Source organism: Vidua chalybeata, chromosome 7 (assembly GCF_026979565.1).
Source record: "Vidua chalybeata isolate OUT-0048 chromosome 7, bVidCha1 merged haplotype, whole genome shotgun sequence".
Lineage (NCBI taxonomy): Eukaryota > Metazoa > Chordata > Aves > Passeriformes > Viduidae > Vidua > Vidua chalybeata.
In genome coordinates, this window is record NC_071536.1 from 39,061,678 (window position 1) to 39,083,713 (window position 22,036).

At 40.8% G+C, this 22,036-nt stretch overlaps 1 protein-coding gene across 5 annotated transcripts in view; it reads left to right on the forward strand.

The window, feature by feature from the left end:
* Positions 1 to 21,955, forward strand: part of TANC1 (tetratricopeptide repeat, ankyrin repeat and coiled-coil containing 1) — a 60,537-nt gene extending 38,582 nt beyond the window's left edge. For 3 of the 5 annotated variants that reach the window (XM_053947952.1, XM_053947954.1, XM_053947951.1), the window contains 19 exons: positions 22 to 141; positions 1,212 to 1,493; positions 2,374 to 2,528; positions 3,766 to 3,997; positions 4,991 to 5,157; positions 6,403 to 7,010; positions 8,340 to 8,448; positions 8,662 to 8,784; positions 9,618 to 9,854; positions 10,472 to 10,657; positions 12,529 to 12,607; positions 13,954 to 14,087; positions 14,841 to 14,964; positions 15,078 to 15,253; positions 16,280 to 16,412; positions 17,242 to 17,333; positions 17,751 to 17,897; positions 18,384 to 18,484; positions 19,362 to 21,955. In XM_053947952.1, the coding sequence (XP_053803927.1) occupies positions 22 to 141; positions 1,212 to 1,493; positions 2,374 to 2,528; positions 3,766 to 3,997; positions 4,991 to 5,157; positions 6,403 to 7,010; positions 8,340 to 8,448; positions 8,662 to 8,784; positions 9,618 to 9,854; positions 10,472 to 10,657; positions 12,529 to 12,607; positions 13,954 to 14,087; positions 14,841 to 14,964; positions 15,078 to 15,253; positions 16,280 to 16,412; positions 17,242 to 17,333; positions 17,751 to 17,897; positions 18,384 to 18,484; positions 19,362 to 20,724 (4,568 nt within the window). In that variant the 3' untranslated portion in view covers positions 20,725 to 21,955. The remainder of the gene's footprint in view (positions 1 to 21; positions 142 to 1,211; positions 1,494 to 2,373; positions 2,529 to 3,765; positions 3,998 to 4,990; positions 5,158 to 6,402; positions 7,011 to 8,339; positions 8,449 to 8,661; positions 8,785 to 9,617; positions 9,855 to 10,471; positions 10,658 to 12,528; positions 12,608 to 13,953; positions 14,088 to 14,840; positions 14,965 to 15,077; positions 15,254 to 16,279; positions 16,413 to 17,241; positions 17,334 to 17,750; positions 17,898 to 18,383; positions 18,485 to 19,361) is intronic. The other 2 variants (XM_053947953.1, XM_053947955.1) reach the window with 2 other exon arrangements.
* The last annotated feature ends 81 nt before the right edge of the window (positions 21,956 to 22,036 follow it).

Here is a 22,036-nt window from a genome sequence, read left to right on the forward strand (position 1 = left end):
TTCAGTTCTTTAATACTCTAGCAACAAGTTCAACCAAACTGGAAGATTTGAGTTATTTGGATGGACAAAGAAATACTCCTTTACGAACTTCAATTCGCTTACCTTGGCACAACACTGCTGGCGGAAGAGTGCAGCAGGAAGGTAAAGGCAGAGATATTTACACCTGCATCTGTCTGGCACAGTCACACATTCCTTCAGCAGTTTGGAGCATGGGTGGGCTGCGAGCTTTGTGAACAGCCCTGTCCTACAGTGTTATTGTGGAGTGCTCCTGACAAGTCACTCTGCATGTCTGCCAACAAGATGCTTGCTTACGCTTTTTGCTGCACAATGCTATGGTTTAGAGATGGAATGTGTGTGTGCATCTGTTACAACCAATAACAATTAAAGGCAGAAAAATTTAAGTGAACTCCTAGTAAAACTGATCTTGAGGAGCATATGTAGATACTATGCTGCCCTCTTCCATTTATGGCTTTTCACAGTCATAGATTAATTCTGAAACAGAAGTTGCGTAACATTACATTTGGCTAATGAATCTTTAGATCTTTAGAGCATATTATTGATGAATATTATTATTCCTGTAAATTTTAAGGTATTTTATGCAATCAAACCCAAATTCTTTCCTAAGTCATCAGGTGTTTCCCAAGTGTATATATCAAAGTAATCAAAAGTGTAACTACTGATCCTGTGACTTGAAAAGTACAGAAAAACAAGGTAGTAATTTTTTTTGTATTACTTTAGGGTTTTTTTTTTTTTTTACTTTAGGGTTTTTTTTTAACAGAAAAATTATGTTAGTCTCTTTACCTTTTTCTGTTTCTCTGTAAATGTCTTTACAGATTTGAAGACCTAGCACTGTGATGCTCAGGACATAATTCACTCTAAAATGAAAAATGGTGCTTCCCCATTTGTAGAATTATTAATGCATTATTAAGAAAACTTTTTGGATTCTACAACTTACTAACTCGAGTTCAGTTGTAAAACAATACACTGTACCTGTAGCTTCTTTCCTCTACAATTTAATTCATGCAAAAATTATGGAGATGACCTGAACTGAGGCAATCAGATTTTATTGCTTTCCTGGTGAAAGCACTAGAATGTCTGGTTATGACTGATAGTAACAAAGCTTCTAAATGATGTTGCCTTCTGAAACTGTGCTGTTTGACTGCATGTCAAGTTTCTTCTGGTAAACTGTCCTCCCTGACACATCTTTTCAGCTCGTTTCATCCCCTATAAGCCTCAGGACATTTTGCTGAAGCCGCTGTTGTTTGAGGTGCCAAGCATAACCACAGACTCGGTGTTTGTTGGAAGAGAATGGCTGTTTAACGCCATTGAAGAAAAACTGCAGAATCCTGACCCAGCAGAGAACAGGGGAGCAGTCATTACTGGAAATGTGGGATTTGGGAAGACTGCAGTCATTTCACGGCTGGTGGCACTCAGCTGCCATGGAAGCCGCATGAGACAAATAGCCTCCAACAGCCCAAGTTCATCTCCTAAAAGTATGTTATTTTTCTGGGTAATGGTCTGGGTTAATGTGCTGACATCAGGAGTCACATGTTTGCTTTTTTGACTTAAGGTAGTCAGGCCTCATCAAGTCTTAGGCAAACACTTTTTTCTTCCAATGAGCAAAGGAAGGAGTTAAAATTTTGTGTTCTGACAAATACCTTCAAAGTGACATAATGTGGGCTCAGCCCATCAGAGAGGTGGTATAACACAGAGGCAGCGTGCAGGATCTCTTCTTCTTGTCAGGCATTGTGTACCCCAAACTCTGAGGATATGACTGCAGCAGGCTTTGTCTCTCACAAGTTTGGAAAGGGAGCAGTGAGTGTTTCTTTCCCACTGTGTACCCACTGTGTATGCTTTCCATAGAATTTTTGTAGAGGTGAGAATAAAGCTGTGGAGAAACCTTTTCTGTGTTCTACTGGGATCCATAGCATCCTGTCACCATATCAGTCCAGTGCCTACATTAACTGGAAGGATGGTGAGACTTTCATTACTGCTATTTCCCTGCCTGACACTTCAAATGTTATTATTACTAATAATAACAATGATAAATTTCCCAAGAGTTCAGTCATACAGTAACTACTAGTTTAAATGAGGCATTGTATGTATAATTTTCTGAAGGAAACTCTTCACATCAGCATGGTTTTGCTTTCAGTAATTCTGTAGTTTTGATCTAAAAGTCAGTTGAGTTATTTTAAAATTGTAAAGTTGCAAATGTGTGCCTGTATTTATCAGACTAGTTGCAGGCTTCTTTTATAATGGTATTGCTCAGTTTCAATTTTTACTCTAGCAGTAAGATAAATCTGTGGTGTCTTCCTAGAAAGCAATCTCCTATCAGCAAATTTGGTTTCTCTTGTATTTGTTGCCTTTTACAAGCAGGTGGTGACTCCTGTCAGGAGATTCCCTTAAGCCAGTTACCCCCGTGTCCCCCTCCATCAGGTGACACCAATACAATGAAGACTCTGACTTGTCCTGGTACTCCTGAATACAAAACTCAAACAGGGGATTCTGTGAGACACCTCGCTTCAAAGGTGAGTTTTCACTTCCTAAGAGGTGTTCAGTGTGTTAGAACCCTCTAACCTGGGGGTCAGTTTGCTTTGCAGAGCCCCGGGCAGGCTGTGGGTGGTGTGGGGAGGGGGCAGCACCTTGGCACCTCAGCTGCCTGCCTCTTGTACTTGTCAGGTGATCACTTGAATCCTGCGTGGTCTTAGAGTTACCTTAACAATTTGTCATCAGTTTGGTGTGGGTGTGGGAGATTGGGATCCTTTCCTTGCCAAAGGGGCTGTATGTTTTCTACAGGGAGCTGCTCAGTGTACCTTCAAAAAGCAAAATTCAGGCCGGGGGAGACAGGGAAGATAAAATGTTTGGTTCTTGTATAACCCATTTATATGCTATGATACAGGTTGAGTCTGAATGTAGTTTTATTTTCCATCCTCTGAAAGCCTGAAGTCATTTTTGTATTAGATTAATATGTTAGGTGTTTTATTTTTTGCCTAACTAATGAGTGTCTGAATTGCATGTTTTATATGAATAATTGTAGGGAGAACATGAGGTCTTTAACATTTGCAGTCTTTAAAGTGATACATATTCGTTTGAAGCAGTGTCATGAAAACCACTGAAGTGCAGGCTTTTTATTCACTGTGAACACCATGTTTTCCTTACGGTTTGTTTTGGGTTTTTTTACCCCAAAGAAATATGGGTTACGTCCTGGTTTATTTTTAAGTAATACACAGCTTTGGAATACTCGGAATAAAGCCAGTTGTCGTATTTCTCCATTTGCTTATGTAAGGGTGTCTTTAATAGCTCTCTGTCATTTACTTTTGCCTGATGGTCAAATTAGTCCTTAGGTCGTTACAGTGTGGGACGTGGTGTTGTTAAATTACAGCTACTGGGTTACCTTGTCAGACCTCCAGGTTACTTTTGTGCTCAGTTAATCAGCTGCTTACCCACTGTATCCGAATGCCGTGAACTCAAATTATGTTTTCCTGTCAGAATCTGACACTTTGATTTCTTCTCCTCTCTGCATACCCTGCAAGGTCAAAAACCTATTTCATTGCCTTCCTCCCTGTGTTTGACCCAGACTATCAGAGACTGTTAAAGCATGGAATCTAACACTGAAAAGGATTTTGTAGTTGAAAGAGAAATTTAAATGTAATTTCAATTTAATAAAATGTAATTTATTAAAACTAGTGCAACTAGTTAGTTGCACTAACTAGTAACCAACCAAAATTCTGAAAGAGTAATGCTTTTTACTTTGTAATTCTGCAGGTTGTTGCCTATCATTACTGCCAGGCTGATAACACATACACGTGCCTGGTCCCCGAGTTTGTGCACAGCGTGGCAGCTTTGCTTTGCCGCTCACAGCAGTTAACAGCATACAGAGATCTCCTCATCAGAGAGCCTCACCTGCAGAGCATGCTGAGCCTGAGGTCTTGTGTCCAGGATCCAGCAGCAGCTTTTAAAAGGGGAGTGTTGGAACCACTTTCAAACCTCAGGAGAGGTACGTTAAGTAGGAAGGGACTTGGAATCTAAACTGCATAAAGAGTGGAGAAAAGTATTAAAAATAAATAAAGAAGAACATTTGTGGACAAAGGAATTCCTTAATTTTGCTAGTTGTTTGTAACAATAATAGATGGGTTTTATACAGTTGATTAGTGTTTAAATTAAAATTCTGTGAAACTTATTAAAGGTCATAGAAACTTTATATTTACTTTTTTGCTAGAAAATGGGAAGACAGCTATTAGCTTGAAGTTAAGGCTGGCACATCCACATTAAAGCATTTTGTTTTAAGACACTGTCTAATTTTCTGCATCTGCAGGAAAAAAAATCGGCCTAAACATCTGCAAAGTGGATGTATGTTTTGCTTTAAAATGGATGTGGCAGTTTTCCAACAATCACAGAATCTCCTAAGGATCCACCAGGATGATCAATCCAGCTCCTATCCCTGGACAGACACCCCAGCAATCCCACCCTGGGCATCCCTGGGAGTGGTGTCCAAATGCTCCTGGAGCTCTGGCAGCTTTGGGAATGTGCCCATTCCCTGGGGAGCCTGGACAGTGCCAGCACGCTCTGGGGGAATAACCTTTCCTGATATCCACCCTAACCTCCCTTTGACACAGCTGCAGCCATTCCCTCCAGTATGGCGTGTAAAAGAAAGCATGTAGCAACATGATTTTTGTATTTAATAAAACTCTAGCAAACTCCTCTTGAAAACAACTGCTTCCCAGCGTATGCCATCTTCAGCAGATGCCTGATCTGTGGCAGAATGGGGGCTTTGCCTACATATGAACAGAGTATATCATTCCTGTTAAAACTGTTTTTAGTCTTCTAATGTTGTTTTTAATCTCCTAAATAATGCTTAAATGCCATAAGATGTACTGGTGTGCATAAAGATACATTTTTGCTTCTTGACATAGGAAATTTGAGGATAAAGGTGGGTCACTTTAAGGGAGAATGTGTTTTTATCCTTTCCTTTTTTATTCTGAAATTTCAGAACAGAAGATTCCTGAGGAAGACTACATAATTTTGGTAGATGGTTTAAATGATGCTGAATTCCATAAACCTGATTATGGTGACACAATTTCTTCATTTATCACAAGTATAATCTATAAGTTTCCTCCCTGGCTGAAGCTCATTGTGACTGTAAGAACTAATTTCCAGGTAAAAACACCTTTTAATGCTTTTCTTACTCTCAAAGACCAAATGATCATTTATATTGGCACAGCTGCATTATTATGAAAAATACTGGGTTTAGAGGAACTCAAAGTCTCTTGGATTTTTTCTTTCCTTCCTTTGTTACATATTTGTTTGCTGTGCACAGATACAATATTGGTGGCCTTTTCCATTGTGAATCACTTTATTGCTGCTGTCAGTAGAATTGCTAATACAAGAAATGATGAAATTTGAGTCTGTTCCCTTGTACCTCAGGAGTTCAGTGTTAAGGTGCAGGTGAGCTTCAGTACAGTCTCCAAGAGTTTATTTCTTCTCTGCCTTCGTACCACTAGCACTCACTGTTTAATTGAGTGAAGAGTTTATTTCTCAACTAAATTTTTGGGTTTAAGAAGGGATTTCTATAGCAGAGACTATTCTGTCTCTGGAGACTGGAGAAGTGTGTCTTTGCTTAAAACATCTCACTAGTCTGAAAGTGTAGCTTTTTGAAATCCATTTAATTACATAAAGTGGAATAGTTCCTTTTTGTGTTGTGAAAGTCTGGAGATGTTTGCTAAACCTTTCCAATACATGACTCCATGTAAGAAGTTTCTGGTTTAAGTTAGAAGTTGCAGAAGTGTTTCTTTTAAATAAAGGTCTTTTGGATCTTTATTTACATAAACATAAAAGTATTCTGTGTAACTGAAGCATGAAAGTGTGTTCAGGTGAACCTGCTGAAATGTCTGTGCTGTACTTGGTACTTGTACCTTCAGGCACATGGGGCTGGGGATGTGTGCACAGCACCTTTCTGGTACATTGTTACTGGAAGGTGAAATGATAAGGGGAGTTCTTTCTCTTGTCATTTGTCACTTCTTAATAAAACATTCCTGTCTAATAGATCATTCCTTGCGCCTCCCCCTTTCCCTGGCCTGTCTTAGGGTCCAGTTCTGGTAAATGTTTTCAATTTTCTTGACTTTGAAGTGGTCATTTCTCATCCCCTTCAATTGTTGAATTTGATCAGTGAAATATTTGAGACCTTCCTATGAAAAATGATAAAATGTAGAAATACTGTTCTCCCTGTTATGAGGAGGCAATATTTGCAAAACCATCTCAGGGTTACTGAATTCCTTTTTAATCTCTTATTCACTACAGAAGGGAAATGTAACAGAGATTCATCATTGAGTTCTCACTGCTGGAATACTGTAATATCTTTGGTTTGCTTATTTTTTTCTATTTTCCCCTCTCTCTCCCTCACAGGAAGTGTTAAGTTCACTACCATTTATCGCAATATCCCTGGATAATTTTCCAGACAACAAAGGCATTCACGATGATTTGAATGCTTATATTCAGTACAGAATTAATAACAGTCAAGAAATTATAAACAACATGTCTTTAAATGGAAAAGCTGATGTGGCTACAATTGGGAAAGTGAGTAACCACCTGATCATGAGAAGCCTGGGATCTTACCTCTATTTGAAACTCACTTTGGATCTTTTCCAAAAAGGTCATTTAGTAATCAAAAGTGCAAGCTACAAGGTTGTTCCTGTGTCTCTGTCAGAGCTGTACTTACTGCAGTGCAATATGAAGTTCATGACAAACTCTGCTTTTGAGCGAGCTCAGCCCATCTTGAATGTGGCATTGGCATCCCTGCATCCCATGACAGATGACCAGATTTTCCAGGCTATTAATGCAGGACAGATAAGCAGTGAACAACAGTGGGAAGACTTCAGCCAGAGGATGGAAGCCCTTTCATGTTTTCTGATCAAAAGACGTGACAAAACACGCATGTTCTGCCATCCTTCCTTCAGGGAATGGCTTGTCTGGAGAGCAGAAGGTGAAAATACTGACTTCTTATGTGAGCCAAGGTAAATTAAAACTGCAGTAATGCATGTTCAAATAACCAAAATTAGGTTTTTTTGTATTTGATTACAGCAATTGGTGAGAGGAAAGAGTGATGTTAAAATACAAGTACACCTAATTTTTTCCGAAACGAAAACTTATATATTTAGAGGTGAAGTGACTTTAAGATTCAAAGTTTACAATGCATAATTGACTCTCTGGAAGTCAGAAGTTTGCTCTGACTTTGCTACCCTCATGGAGAAATGAGAGTGCTATATTGTTACTAACACAGCAAAATTGTTTAGGATCCTGTGCAGCAGCACCTTGTCTGTGTAATGTAGAATGCAGGAATAGAAGGAACAGATCATTTGTGCTTTTTTAAGTAAAAATGTTGAGACATTTTGTGCTGTAATTATATCCTGCTGGCATTGTTCTAGTTTGTTCCAGCTCACTTTCTGTGACTTGGAGAGCCAGAGTTGGTTGAGTTTGAGACAGTGGCTGTTACTGTTTGTCATGTTCTCACAGTCGGCTCCCCTTTTTTCTTTTTTTTTTTTTCATGTTCCTTGGGGTTTACAGCTTTTGGGTTTTACAAAAGAATAAATAATGCTGGTATTTAAAATTATTACCACCGCAAGAATTCTCTGAGCTTTCAAGTGGCTGTAATAAAACCAGTTCTGTAGGTGGAACTGGGCCTTGTGGAGCCCTGGTCCCACCACACTGGGAACTCCCAGTGCTTGCCCCAGCAGCAGCGGGAGCTGCCTGGCCCAGGAAAAGCTTCTGATTGTGGAAAGTTCTGTTCAGAAATGTCTGAAGATGGGGTGAGAAGTCGCTTCCCACAACTTCCCCCCTCAGCTGAAGAGTCCAGCTAGCATATGGCTAACTGCCCAGTTCCAGTGTATAGTGTGATTAACAAATAGTATATGGTAACCTTGTTTTCTCAGGGTTGTGCTGCTCTCACTGTTTCCTAGAACACTGACCACCACTAATGTAGGTGCAGAATTACTAAATACATGTTTTCACTCAAATTTCACAAGTGTTCCGATCTTGTGCTTCTAAGAGGATTGGTTTGTTTCTGAGATGCCTGCAGTTCCTGGCTCTGAGAATGCAAAAGGGAGCAGTATGTAAACCACTTCAAAGCTGACATAGGGCCCCTGTGAGGGGACAGCACGGAAACAAATACCAGGAGTGTTTCATCTTCAAAATTTGCCGTTTTTCATTTTGCATTATTTCATTATGGAAAGAATTTTGTTTAGATGCGATGGTATGTTGAACTGTTATAACAGGCATAAAGATGTGTTAGAATATTTTCTGAGATACAGTTATAAAAGTGGTTCTCTCTTAATCCCTTTTATTAGGAATGGACATGCTCTGCTGGCTTTCATGTTTTCTCGACAGGAGGGAAAGTTAAACCGCCAACAAACTATGGAACTTGGCCATCACATACTTAAAGCTCATATTTTCAAGGTAAAGCTTGCAGCTTAGTAGACTTTAAGACCTGTTCGTATGAATGCATCATAGAGGTTCTCCTCTGGCTTGCTTGAATAATTTGTTGGGAGCTTATGCAAAATACTTGGTAGTGCTATCGATCCAGATTTTATTTCTTTTTATACTGAGTTGTAGATTAAAATAGAATTTCTAATTCTATAGAGAGATTTCTTGTTATATCATTTCTGATAGGGTCTCAGTAAAAGGACCGGAATCTCTTCCAGTCATCTCCAAGCCTTATGGATTGGTTATAGTACTGATGGACTGTCTACAGCCCTGGCTTCTCTAAGAAACATCTACACACCCAACGTGAAGGTAAGAACATCAGCAGGGCTGTACAACCAGCACTTTGTCTGGCACTGGGCAGGGGAATGCTGAAGTCAGTGTGACCCTTCAGCAGAAAAGCACCTGGATCTGAACTCTTTTGTGACAAGCCTTCACATACTTTTGTAAGCTGTTGCTAAAGTTCAAATCAGTTTCCCTTGATAGTATTGATGGAAAGAAGGGTTTTTCCTTTTTTCTTCTGTGGCTGTGCTCTGTAGCACAGGTGACTGTGTGGCTGCATTTTTGGGGGTTAGATGTCCCACATGGCCTTGCTGGGCAGAGCTCAGTGCTCTTTGCTTCTGTGGGAAAGTGTCAGTTGTAAAAGGGGAAAATACTGTGAGAGGAAGGGATTTAAAATACCACAGCTTTGCACTGTTATTTGAATCCCCAGATGATGGATAGCGAAATCCAAGTCGGTCAGCTGTAACTTGAGCTAACTGCTAAAGCTTTTGACTGGAAATTTGTGTGTACATAAACACACACGTGCATGCTCTGGCTGGTTTTTTTTTGAGATTTTCTTCTTATGCAATCTGGCTCTCTCTTAATGGAGGTAGTTGCAGAGTAGCAGCAAGTCACACATGCAATTGTGATGAGAGTAGTGGGTTTCAGGGGAGAGACAGGGCTTCTCTTCAGAGTGCAGTGCTCAGTAATACAATAATATATTTACTAAGAGAAGATTTTAAACTGGTATGTTGCTATATATGTGTTGATGTCTGCCAATAAAATCTGCATCAAAATTAGGGTGTAACAAATGAGTACCTGATCAAGATATCAAATTCAGACAAATCTGAGGAAAACATTGTTTTGTTTAAATTAAATTTTAGGTGAGTCGGCTGCTGATTTTGGCAGGAGCAAACGTGAATTACAGAACTGAAGTACTGAATAATGCTCCAGTGCTGTGTGTTCAGTCACACCTTGGACATGAGGAAATGGTCACTCTTTTACTCGAGTTTGGAGCTGCTATTGATGGAACTTCAGAAAATGGGATGACAGCCCTTAGTTACGCAGCCGCTGCAGGTCACATGAACATCGTGTCACTGCTGTGCAGAAAAGGTGCAAAGGTAAGCTGGTGCATAAAGATTGCCAAGCCTGCAGCCAGAAGAGTCATACAAAGGCTTAAAAAAGCTGTTATTGATTACTTAAGTGTATAATTATCAGACATAGGCCTGAGGGGTGAGTCCAGACTTCCGTGAAGCCTTTTGCACGTGCCACTGGTCACAACCCTCTGGCAGAGCTGTTCAACCAGTTTTGGGTGCCCCTCACCGTGTACTTTCACGACCTGTTGTCATCAGCTTGTCAGTGACTGTTACTGAGAGAGTGTTGGGACCCTCTAAAGTCGAGGTCAGAGGCACCCCCAGCTCTCCTCACCCACCCTCTGGTCCCCTCAGAGCCGCTGGCTGTCCAGCAGGCTAAGCACAATCTCCCCTTGGCAAGCCCATGCTGACTGGTCCTGCTCACCTTGTCCTTCCTATGTTTGGCAATGCTCTCCAGGATTAGTTTTTCCATCACCTTCCCAGCTGCTCAGGTGAGGCTATTGGGCCTGTAATTCCCCAGATGTTCCCCCTTGTCCTGGAAGTTAGGAGTGAGCACTGCTCTCTCATAGTGCCTTGAAGCATCTCCTCTCCACAGCATTTCATTGCATCCTTTAACCTCAGACGTTCCCTTTCCCCCCCTTCAGGCTGACCTTGCAGACAAGAAGGGCCAGTGTGCTTTGGTCCATAGTGCACTGAGGGGGCACTGCGGAATCCTTGAGTTCTTGCTCGGCCTGGTTTGGGTGGCTCCCTCCCAAGAACAGGATGCACTGAGGAAGCGCCAGGCACTGCAACAAGCTCTCACAGCAGCTGCCAGCATGGGGCACTGCCAGGTGGGTTGGGAATACAGGTACTTCCAGATCTGTTTGAAATCATCAGAATTGTACAACAGTGCTTGCAGCTATTTTTAAAAGAGGCTTGGAAAGAACTGTTGGCACTTCCGATATTTATTGTAGTATGTATTAGCAGCTGGTTTAAATGCTCTAGCTGAGTATCCAATAATACAGTTTGCTTCAGGATTTGTTTATATGTAATTTTCTGTATACTTTCTCCTCCCTGTCCTTGGAAGTAGTCCTAAATCTCTGGTGGTGGTGATGATTTTCTGTATCACTGACCCACCCAAGTATGTTCCTACTTTAGACTGACTTTTTTCTTCCAATTTTTCATTGCATGCAATTGCACAGGCTTCAGTTTTTAGCTTGATGCATATGCCAACTTAGAAACTTCAGCTCGGTGTCACTTTGGACAGAAATTTGGGAAGGAACACTAAAAATAAACACATAAGAAGTACTTAAAATGCTTTAGATATTTAGGTAATACAAGTATGCCTTCTGTTCATTGGGAAAATAAACTGTAACCTTGATAGAAAAGTAATGGCTAAGTAAAGATACTTGAATGAAGATCAGGTAGGCTAGGGGACTTGGTTATGTAGTAAGTGATGTACCAAAGGGGAATCAAAATCTCTTCACTAAAGCTGTTTCAATATTTACTTCTTTTAAATCTAGCTTTAAATTGCTATAAAATAAAGAGTCTGATCTTTGAAGTTGTTTAGATGATCCAAATATAGACACATCTATGTGCAGTTAATTTATTATATGGTGTATATAAGCCATCGCTATCTCACAATAAAAACTTGAGGATTCTGAGCTATGGATAACTTGGATGAATGGATAATTCCATTACTCCCATAAAAGTTCTTGTTTGCTGTCCACTGATTAAATGAAAGCAGTCAACTCCTGAATATCAACAAAAGAGATCACATTAATCATAAACACATAAGTGAAAAATGTTCGTCTTTCTCTGTTTTTAAGACATTTAGAAGCTGTATTCTTAGCTGGAAAGAAGATCTGAGTGTTTCAGGAATTTAAACAAATTATGTCCTAGCATTTTGAATTCTAGCATTTTCCATACATTGTATGCAGCAGTTTTCAGACAGTTTGAAACCACACAGATCCTTTCTCCCTTTCTGCCTTTGTTTTTTCCTGTAGCATCCCAAACTTTGTTAGTATGATTCTCCTCCCTCACCTGTTGACTGCAGCCTCAGTGACCATGTGCTCCATTAGAAAATCTGTTTGAAACAGTAATGAGAAAAAGTTTTCATTTAATGATCTTTTAGCAAGTGGTTTCAAAACACTGATTTCCTTAATATTCTAGAAACACAACAACACTTATTTTAATGCTTATTTCAGCTTTAAAAATTGCCATTTATCAACATATGCTTAGACCATTCTGGGAAGAAATTTAGAAAAACAGGAAAGCTATAACCAATGTGGAAGGAAAAACCTAGGTATCACCATTTTACAAAATGCATGCAAATATTCTCATTTTTGCTCTCTTGTTTTAGATGATCTGGAATTTCCTCACTGAACTGGGAGGCTTTATTTTTGCCATTGTTTATTTTGTTTATTCTGTTTTATATAGGCCACATGGGAACTCATTAAATCATAGTCATGCCAAACAATAAGTTCACAGAAGAGCACTGGGCTTTTTTTAAACTGTTTTCAGTAACATTCACTTGTCTTCAAGTCATTCTGAAGTCCTACTGATTTTGTTCTGAGTAATACTGATTTTCTTTTCTATTGATTATATGCATAGAGAGAGAAGCACTCTCACTTGTTTTACATCTTTTTGTCCCTTGCTGCATCATATGAGTGACAACTGATGCTCTTGTGGTCAGCACATCTCTGCTCACTGTTTTTGACAGGTGGTTCGTTACATCTTGACAGTTGAAAAAGACCATGACATGGACATCAATGACACCGATGCCTTGTGGGGAGAAACAGGTATTTCCCTTCTTGTGTGTTTCCTAATTAGCATTGCTAATTTAAGAATAAAGAGTTTTTAATCTTACTTTTAAAATTTAATTCTCCATAATAAAAATAATGAAAAATATTTGTTTTAATAATAAAATGCAGTTTATAAGTATGGTTTTAACTTACTGAATTTATTATCTCAAGTATTGAAGGACTATTTTCTATTAAAACTACTGTAAATTACTGACTTCTTAACTAAATGGAAAACTGTAGAAATACAGTGCTTAAGTTTTAGATTCTCTGTTTGAGAACCTTTGTTTATATATCATTAGTTTTCAGGGAATGCTTGGCCATCACCTCATTTGTTCTGATTAGGCAATGGAAGGAGAGACCTGCCTTTGGTCATCTGGGAAAGGCCAAATGTAGTTTTTAAGGCAGACTGTAATGCCTGCACTGCAGTTCCCTGGTGTGCCTTGTGAGTGGCATCTCCATTCCATGGAAACAGCCAAGGGTGGGGGAGCAGCATTGGGATGATGGTCAGCAGCCTCTCACATCCTGGAGAAGCAGATGTGCTTTGTTCCTACATGTGTACAAAACCCTTGTTGCAAATCCAGTGAATTCCAAAAGCCATACATCTGCTTCTAAATTAATTTTGTTCTTCAATATTTTCTTGTCAGTGTTTTTTATATCCGTGCATAATACATTGGGAATCTTCAGTCACTGAGGAAGTGAACTCCCTAAAAGGGGGATTTTTTAACAAGGCTTGACTCTTTTGCATGCAATATTGATATCCATAACAGTTACTTTCCAGTTATTCAGCTCTAAACAGTTGTTATAACTGTTACACAGTGCAGTTTCATCGACTGAGGAGGGAATGGGTAAGATAAGTGCTAAAAAAGAAAAATTTACTTCTTCCTGCAGTGCTTGTAATTTCCTTTACTTTCAGCATTCATTGGAATTAAAAAAAAAAAATTCTACTTGATCATGTTTGAAAACGTTAAAAATGAGTAACAGGAAATTCACAAATTGAGCCACTTCTTAGAAGAAAATGGAAGTTACTAGGCTTTAGAAGCTGGAGGAGCAAGTCCTTTTCTGATTCTTGCATAAGTCACACATTAACTCATTTTTTAATACTTGTTGGCATGACTAGTGAGGCTTCAACACAAACAACAAAATTTAAATTTCAAGTTCTGTTTAAAACACAATATGAGCAAAATAGAATAGGGGGAAAAATAATGATTTTGTTCTTTTCAGCTTTCAGTGAGTATCACAGTGAAAAGCTGAAAGAATGGGGATTCAGTAACACTCACATACTGTGCATGTGTCCAAAGGCCAAATGAGCCAAGAGCTGATGTTGATGCAGATGCTTTCTCTAGCCCTGACAGCTGCTGCAGGAAGAGGAAAGCTGGAAGTGTGCCGGTTACTCCTGGGGCACGGAGCGGCCGTGACCAGAGCCAGCAGGAGAGGCGTGCCCCCGCTCCTCTGCGCCGTCCGGCAGGGCCACTGGCAGGTCTGGCACAGCTTTGGGGACCCTTTGGGAGGTGGTCCCTCTTTCCTCCCATCTCTAGTTTTGAAAATAATTAGTGTCAGTTTTCTAATACATGTTTGCATCTGCTTCAGAGGGATGTGCTCAGAAGTTTCACTTCTAAACCCTTTGTATCCCTGGAAATAACTTAAAAAGCACATTTGCCTCACAACAGTCTTAGTTATAATATACCTGAAAAATAATGTGAGTTTAAAATATTTTGTTTCCTAGACCAAGATCAGAGGTGATTTCATATCTTTTATCTTTTATACTGCTGCTGTGCAGAGAGAGAACCTTGGATTCAGAAGCCTTCCTCATGCTGGCCTCTCCTGTCAGGAGAAGGCCTTGAACTGCAGTCAGGGCTTGAGCCTACATAGAACTTCTCAGTGGTTACCATAAATACCACCTTAGTCCTCTTTGTTAAAAGTTCATGATATTATGGCTGAAACCTCAATCTGCCAATTCCATAAAATCGTAGAGTGGGTAAGATTGGAAAAGCCCTCCAAGACCATCAAGTCCAGTTGTTCCCCAGGACTGCCAAGGCCACCAGTAACCCATGTCCTTAAGTGTAACACCCACGTGGCTTTAAATCCCTTCAGGGATGAGGCAGATGGGAATTCCACCCCTGCCCCTGTGCCATGGCTGGACAGCACTTTCTGAGAAGAAATTTTCCTAAAACCAATCTAAACCCCCACTGGTGCAAGGAATATATTTTTAATTTGATATTTTCTGTTTCAGATTGCTAAACTTCTAGTGGAGCACGGGGCTGATGTGAATTTAAGTGACAAGCAAGGCCGGACACCACTGATGGTGGCTTCTTGTGAAGGACATCTGAGCACTGTAGAATTTCTCCTTTCTGAAGGTAGAAAATAAATAGCAGATTACAGCTGCACCAGGGATTGCATCTGGGTATGTTAAGGAGTTTTTCCATTTAAACAGAGAATCTTCATAACAAAGTTCATATTCATTTTACAGGTGCAACTGTTTCATCTCTGGACAAGGAAGGACTGACAGCTCTGAGCTGGGCATGTCTGAAAGGCCACAAGGAAGTAGTTCAGTATTTAGTAGAAAAAGGTGCAGCAACTGATCAGACAGACAAGAATGGACGAACACCTCTAGACTTGGCAGCTTTTTATGGGGATGCTGATATTGTAAGTATAGCAACACATAACATTCAATAAAAAGTTACAAAAATTTAGAATTCAGAAAAAATATTGCCTACCAAAATAGGAAATTTGGGAAAGTAGCCAGAAGGGTTACACTCCTCTCATCTTGACTGCAATGAAAATGTTTGCTCAGGAAAGCATTTTCTAGATAAGTAGAAGCTCAGAATTATGCTACAAACCCACAGAGGTCCCTTCTCAGGGTCCTGGTCAGTTGGTGCCTTCGTAGAGGAAATACCCTAAGAGCAGGTGTAAGAAGAGGAAGGGCACACTCAGGTCTGTGTGCACTGTGGACAGATCTGAGAGGTCAGCAAGGAACTAGACAGAACAGCACACGCAGCCTCTCACTCTCACATCTGTGTTTCTGCAGCTCGCATACACAAGGTCTGTTTCAGGTGCTGCTGTGGCATCTAACTCACTGCAGCATGTTGTCCCATTCAGCCTTTGTCTGAATTAACTTGAAATTGTAAATAAGTCCTCACGTTCCGTAGTGGCTTTGGTAGTTTTTAGACACTGTGTGTGTTTTTGCCCGTGACACTGGGTACTGGAGACTCTGCTGGAGAATGAGGGGTGTCCAGGCTCCTTCCTGTCCCTGCATTTGCTGTAGGTCACTGTCCTGGAGTGGTGCCAGCTCCCATTTCCCTGCCTAGACAGGTCCCTTCAGTAGGTCTGTGCTCAGCTACTGGCCAGGCTGGGACAGGGACAGTACCAGTAAAGAGGTTCTTGAGCAGGCCCATGGCTGTGGGTCATGGCGCTTGTCCATGGGCAGGACTGTTGGTGCCTCTTCCCTTACAAGATCACTGCTGGTGGCACTTGAGCAAGTAATGGTTATGGGAAAGAACTGCTGCTTCCCTCCAGCCTGCCTGTGCTGTGGTGCCTGTAGATGGCTGTACTGTCCTCAGCAGCATATGCTAGTGTGTTTCAAAGAAGATTACATGGTACCTTAAATATTCCCTTGTTCTGCCTTTCCTACCAGAAGCCATGTTACAAGGCATGTCTCATTTCTTCTCCCAGGTGCAGTATTTGGTGGAGAAAGGAGCAATGATTGAGCATGTGGACCACAGTGGCATGAGGCCACTGGACAGAGCGATCGGCTGCCGCAATACCTCAGTCGTGGTCATGCTGCTGAGAAAGGGAGCTAAGCTGGGTTAGTGAAAGTGCCCTGCACCATGGCAAACAACTGGGTTCTGCTCTGCCAGAATTAGTTATTTCTGTAAAGTAGATGAAATAAAACACCAGATTTTTGCAGGCTATCTGGTTTGCTGATGCCCACCCAAGAGAAACAATCTCCTTTAAAGGCAGACACACAAGACTCACTTTAGAAGTGAGGAGGCGCAAGGACTTTTACTGTGCTTTTATTGTGCTCCTTCTTTGATGTGTGCTGATGGTGACGTCTGGAGGAGTCACTGTATATGGTTACTCTGCCTTAATATATTGCCTTAAGACAAGAAAATGATGATTGTGCTATTACTAATACATAATTCTGACACTATTAATGATTTAGATTAGGAAGTTTTACTTTTAAATAACATTCTTCTAATAAACTATAGAACTGTGTATTTTTGCAAAGGGTAGGCCAAAGAAATGTAAGTTAAGTATTGCCAGTAGGCAAGTACATGATGCAGTTGTATATGTGATAATTACTGAATATTTAGTACATTTGAATCACTATTTCATATTATTTGGGTAGTAAGTGTGATCAAATACAGGTTCTTACTTAGGCCTGAATTTAATTGTGACTTCCATACATTCCTTCACAGGGGTGAAATGTATCAGACCATTTAATACCTGGCTGCTGTCCAGGTGGTGGCATAGATGCATTTTAAATGTGTACACCCTAATTATGATGATAATAGTAATACTGGTTCCATGTAGGTGGAATATATACTGAAGTAGGACCAGGCTTTCTACTGTGGTAGACAGCAGAAACACACTTTCTTCCCTTTTGTCAGATAGCCTTAAAATTTAACTTGCAGGAAATGCAGCGTGGGCAATGGCCACCTCCAAACCCGATATTCTCCTGATTCTTCTGCAGAAACTGATGGAAGAAGGAAATATGCTCTATAAAGTACGTAGATTTTTCTTTTTTTCTTGCAGCAGAACAATGGACTTCTGCTTGAAGGTAGACTGAATGCCTTTATGCCTCCTTTTCAATTATATAATCTGTTTAAAACAGAGTAGTAATATATCAGATTATATGATTTTTTTTCTGGTACTAGTAGTACATATTAGTTTCAAGTATTATCCTTGTCAAATACCATTAAACATGAGTTCAGAAAGGGAGACAAACTCTGATTAACATGCAGGTTCTCACTGTGCTTTTTTGACAGTGTAGTTCATACTGTGTATATTTATTAAAAAATCTGTCTCTGTGTTTTCTACTTGAAGGGCAGTTCTTGGTAGATGTCAAATATAAATATGCTTTTTGGCAATAGTATTGCAATATTGAAAGTTTGTGAAAAATCTCGTTTCCTAAAATTTGCAGAAAGGCAAGATGAGGGAAGCAGCACAGCGCTATCAGTATGCATTGAGGAAGTTCCCAAGGGAAGGGTTTGGTGAGGAAATGAAAGCCTTCACTGAGCTGAGAGTTTCATTATACCTGAACTTGTCACGATGTCGCCGCAAAACAAATGTAAGCTCTTGCTGTTAGTCTGCTGCCTCTTGGGCATTGGGAGTCTGAGACTTATATCCTACTGCGTTACTGGGGTTGTATGTGGACATCTATCTGTGCTATTTTAGAATCCTTTTCACTATATCCTGATCTTGGGCTTTATCATGCCAATAAATGGGTGGCTTATAAGATGAGGGCGTGTTGCTGTGGGGGATCTATTACAGCTGGTCTTACATCATGCAGTCATTGTGGAATGAGGAACTACTGGATCTTTGTGGTACTTTTAAAAGACTGAATGGAAAACACTGCTACCTTTGTTATCAACCAGCACAACCAGGTGCCATGGCTGTGCTCGTGTGTGCTTTGAGGAAATACCTGCTCTTGCAGACTGGGGCAGGAGCCTCTGCCACATGCGCTGGCTGTGCTCCTGGAGCCAGAGCAGGACCCGCAGCTGGCAGCTTGCTTTGCCTGGTACTGTGTAACGAGAGTGTTGGATTCCTTTATTAGGATTTTGGAATGGCTGAAGAGTTTGCTACCAAAGCCTTGGATCTGAAGCCTAAGTGTTATGAAGCCTATTACGCCAGAGCAAGAGCCAAAAGGAACAGCAGGTACTGTTTGATTCTGTGCATGTCTGCACAGATTTTTTTTTTAACTTGCCATTTTTAATAACTTGTTCTTTTCTGCTAGTTACATTTCAAATTTGCAAAGAAAAAATTATTTTTAGTGCACTTTGCATCTGTATTAGATCTCTCTTATCAGATAAAGCCAACCACATCCAAATAGTGGTTATTGAGTACTCTGTAAGTACTTATGAGGCAGTCCAGAAAGTAACAAATTCATTTGAAGAGGGATTATTTTAAATGTAACAGTGAATGGGTCTGCTGCTCCACATGATTCAGCAGAATGTGACCAGCAGTGTGCCACCCAACTCCAGCACGTCATTATTTATTGCCAAGCTTACAATTTATTACTGGCTGCTTTGATAGGAAAGAATATGATGAATCAGCAGTTGAAGACAAAAATAAAGGACAGAGGAGGAACGATCGCTTTAGGTTGAAAGAGTAACAAACTATAGTGGTGTAGCTGAATTACAGGAAGAGGTGCCTTTTTGATTCACCATGTCTTTTCTAAACACATCAATAAATGGTCATGAAGCAGAGTTCAGCAGGTTCCCTACTCTGGAGGTAACTGTGGAAGACCTTGTGAGACAAAGTGTCAGTTCCTGGTGTTCCCAGCAGAGAGTTCTGCCTGCCTGCATGGGGTGTCAGGATACTTTAGGGAAGTGTTTAGGGTTGGGTCTGCACTTCCACCCTAGTTAAGAATTTCCTGAGGTGGAGAACTTCCAGTTCTAATTTGTCACCACCTGCAGCAGGAAGCAACAAATCAGGACATTTCGCTGAAAGGGTGGAGGTGGATTAGTAGTAGGTAATGCAGGGACACAGATTTGCCCCAATTTTCATTGTTTACTTATTTCTTCCTAAACAGAAAACTACTTGCTGCTCTCGCTGACCTACGGGAAGCCACTCAGATATGCCCCAGCAATCAGGAGATAAAACGCCTCTTGGCTCGGGTGGAAGAGGAGTGCAAACAGTTCCAGAGAGCACAGCAACAGAAGCATCAGTCTCCACAGCTACTTGAACAAACCAACAATTCTGATAATGAGGAGGAAGGAATTGTACCAGGTGTGAATGATAATTTTAATCTTCAAGACAGGGAAGATGAGCTGCCACACCCCAATGAATCTCTTTCTCCTCCACAAAGGCTGCAGTGTTCCTCAGCTGCTTCATTATTCAGCAGGACCCCTCAAGAAGGTGTTCAGAAAGCTCAGTGTGTGTCCCCTCAAAGCAGAACAAGCAACAAGTACCTGAGAGAGCCAGGCTTGATCATGCAGCCAACAAAGCAGGCACAGATTGTAAAAACTAATCAGCATCTGAGCTCCATCCAGCCTGGATCTAAACTAGGAAGCAGTCAATGTAGCACCAAGCCACAATCATCTTTGCAGCATCTTCCCCACAGTCCCTTGCCCATCCGGCACTGTAGAAGTCAACAGGTGGATGGGACAAGCACATTGTCATCTGGAAGCATTTCCACAGATCCCACTGCTGAACTGCACAATGAGAAGTTTGTGTCCAGCCAGCGTTCACATCCACAGGATCATGAAACTCTCTCTTCTCGTTCTTTTGCTAGTAAATCTAAACCTGGTGACATATCAACAGCCTCTGCTCCAATGAATTTCAGTGACTCAAGGCAGCAAAGCCCTGTACCCAGTGGTGGCTCTTCTGGCTCTCCATCCAGTAGTGTGATTCTTGCCAGCTCATCAAGCAGCTTCACTTCAGCCAGCAGTTTGTCAGGCAGTGTTAAGGGGCTGGGCCCAGATGTTCGACTCAAGGAGACCAACATCAGTCAAGCTCAGGGCACTGAGCACCGACCTCGCAATACCCCGTTTATGGGAATCATGGACAAGACTGCAAGGTTTCAGCAGCAAAACACACAATCTAGTCGCACTTGGCACTCTCAGACAGCAGATGGATTATCCACAAATGTTGTTTCTGCAGGCATTCAGCCCTCCAACTTGGAGCAGTTCTCAGTTAAACACTACTCAACTAAGGGATCCTCTACAGGTGCTGTCCTGGGAGATGGCAGCCAGAGCAGCGTGCAAGCAAAAGAACGTGAGGAGCTCACTTGCCAAATTCCTCCCCACTGTACAGACAGCAGATCACCCAACCAAGGTTCTCATTTATACCCTGATGCTGTAGCCAAACTGCCATCCCACAGCACTCAGGACGGCCACCTCAGTCACGTCACCACGGCAAAACCAAAGCGATCGTTCATTGAATCAAATGTATAAATTCTGTCCTGTACATTGACGGGCTAGACTGGGCTCACAACATCACAGGGTTTGACTGCTCTACAAAACACCGACTGCCTCGGCATGGCCAGGTACAAGGGAGCAGTCTTTAATGGGATACAACCACTTCCAACTGTTCCTACCATCACAGGGCAGTGACAGTAACTGGAATAACAAATTGGTGTAGAAAGACTCAATTAGGTTGGCCTAGACACTTGAGCAGAGAAATCCTTTCCATTACATGTTACCATTAAATAAGCTTTTCCTTTCACATACAGCTTCAATCTTGGCTTTTGGTTCTCTTGCATCTCACACATAGTACTCGTGCCTCTCAAATGCTTACGTGCTGATGTCTCACAGCAGCGCTAAGGGAGATAATCTGCTGCAGAATACTCAGATCTGTACATGCATGCATTTTTTAAAAATCAAATTATTTTATCACTTTTCTAGTGGGATCTAATTAGAGTTGCATGATGTACATTTAGGAAGCATAAATACTTTGTGTATGAGTAAACTATGCAGCCATGCTTTGACGTGTAAATATAACTATTTTTAGTAAATAGAAGAAATTAAATAAAATGAGTGACATTTGCATGTGTATTGAGAGGCTTTGACCATATTGGTTATTGCACTGAAGAACACAATATTATGGCCTATTAACAATAATCGCACTTTATATAGGGTATCTAATCACCTTTGGGTGCTATCTTAAAGCAAAATGATTTATTGTTTATTTGTGAAAAGGTACAACAACTAAATGCTTAGTAAATGTTTTTATGGGAAACCCAAGAAAGGGATGGAGTGAACGTGAAAGTTTGAGGAACAGCGTATGTGCAGTTGCATGACAGGATGAAGTTGAGACGTTGGCTTTTTAAGGAAATGAGGATTTGTATTGGCAAGAACTTACTGAAAATGAACTGCTGCAGTGACATTCCTATGAGTGCAATTCAGTTGGAGTGTTCAGCTTTATACTCTTCCCATCATGCTTGATTACAGTGTTCTGTGTACATTGTAAACAGCTGTACCCAGCTCTACACATCCTTTTGCAGTTTGTATCATTACACTTTAGCTTATTTATTGTTTACTGTTTCTTTGATATTTTGTACAAGTCCTATATTAGTCTTGTCCTGTAGTTCTATTTTTGCACAGCTACTGTACTCTTTCCATACAAAATAAAGATTATTAATATACCTGTGGGATGAGATGCAGTCCCTGATGGTTACAGGAGAAACTCTATCCCAGCTTTTCCAACTACATGTCCAGTAATGGGGAACAGAGACAGACAGTCACATTTTGGTTTGTTAGAGTAGAA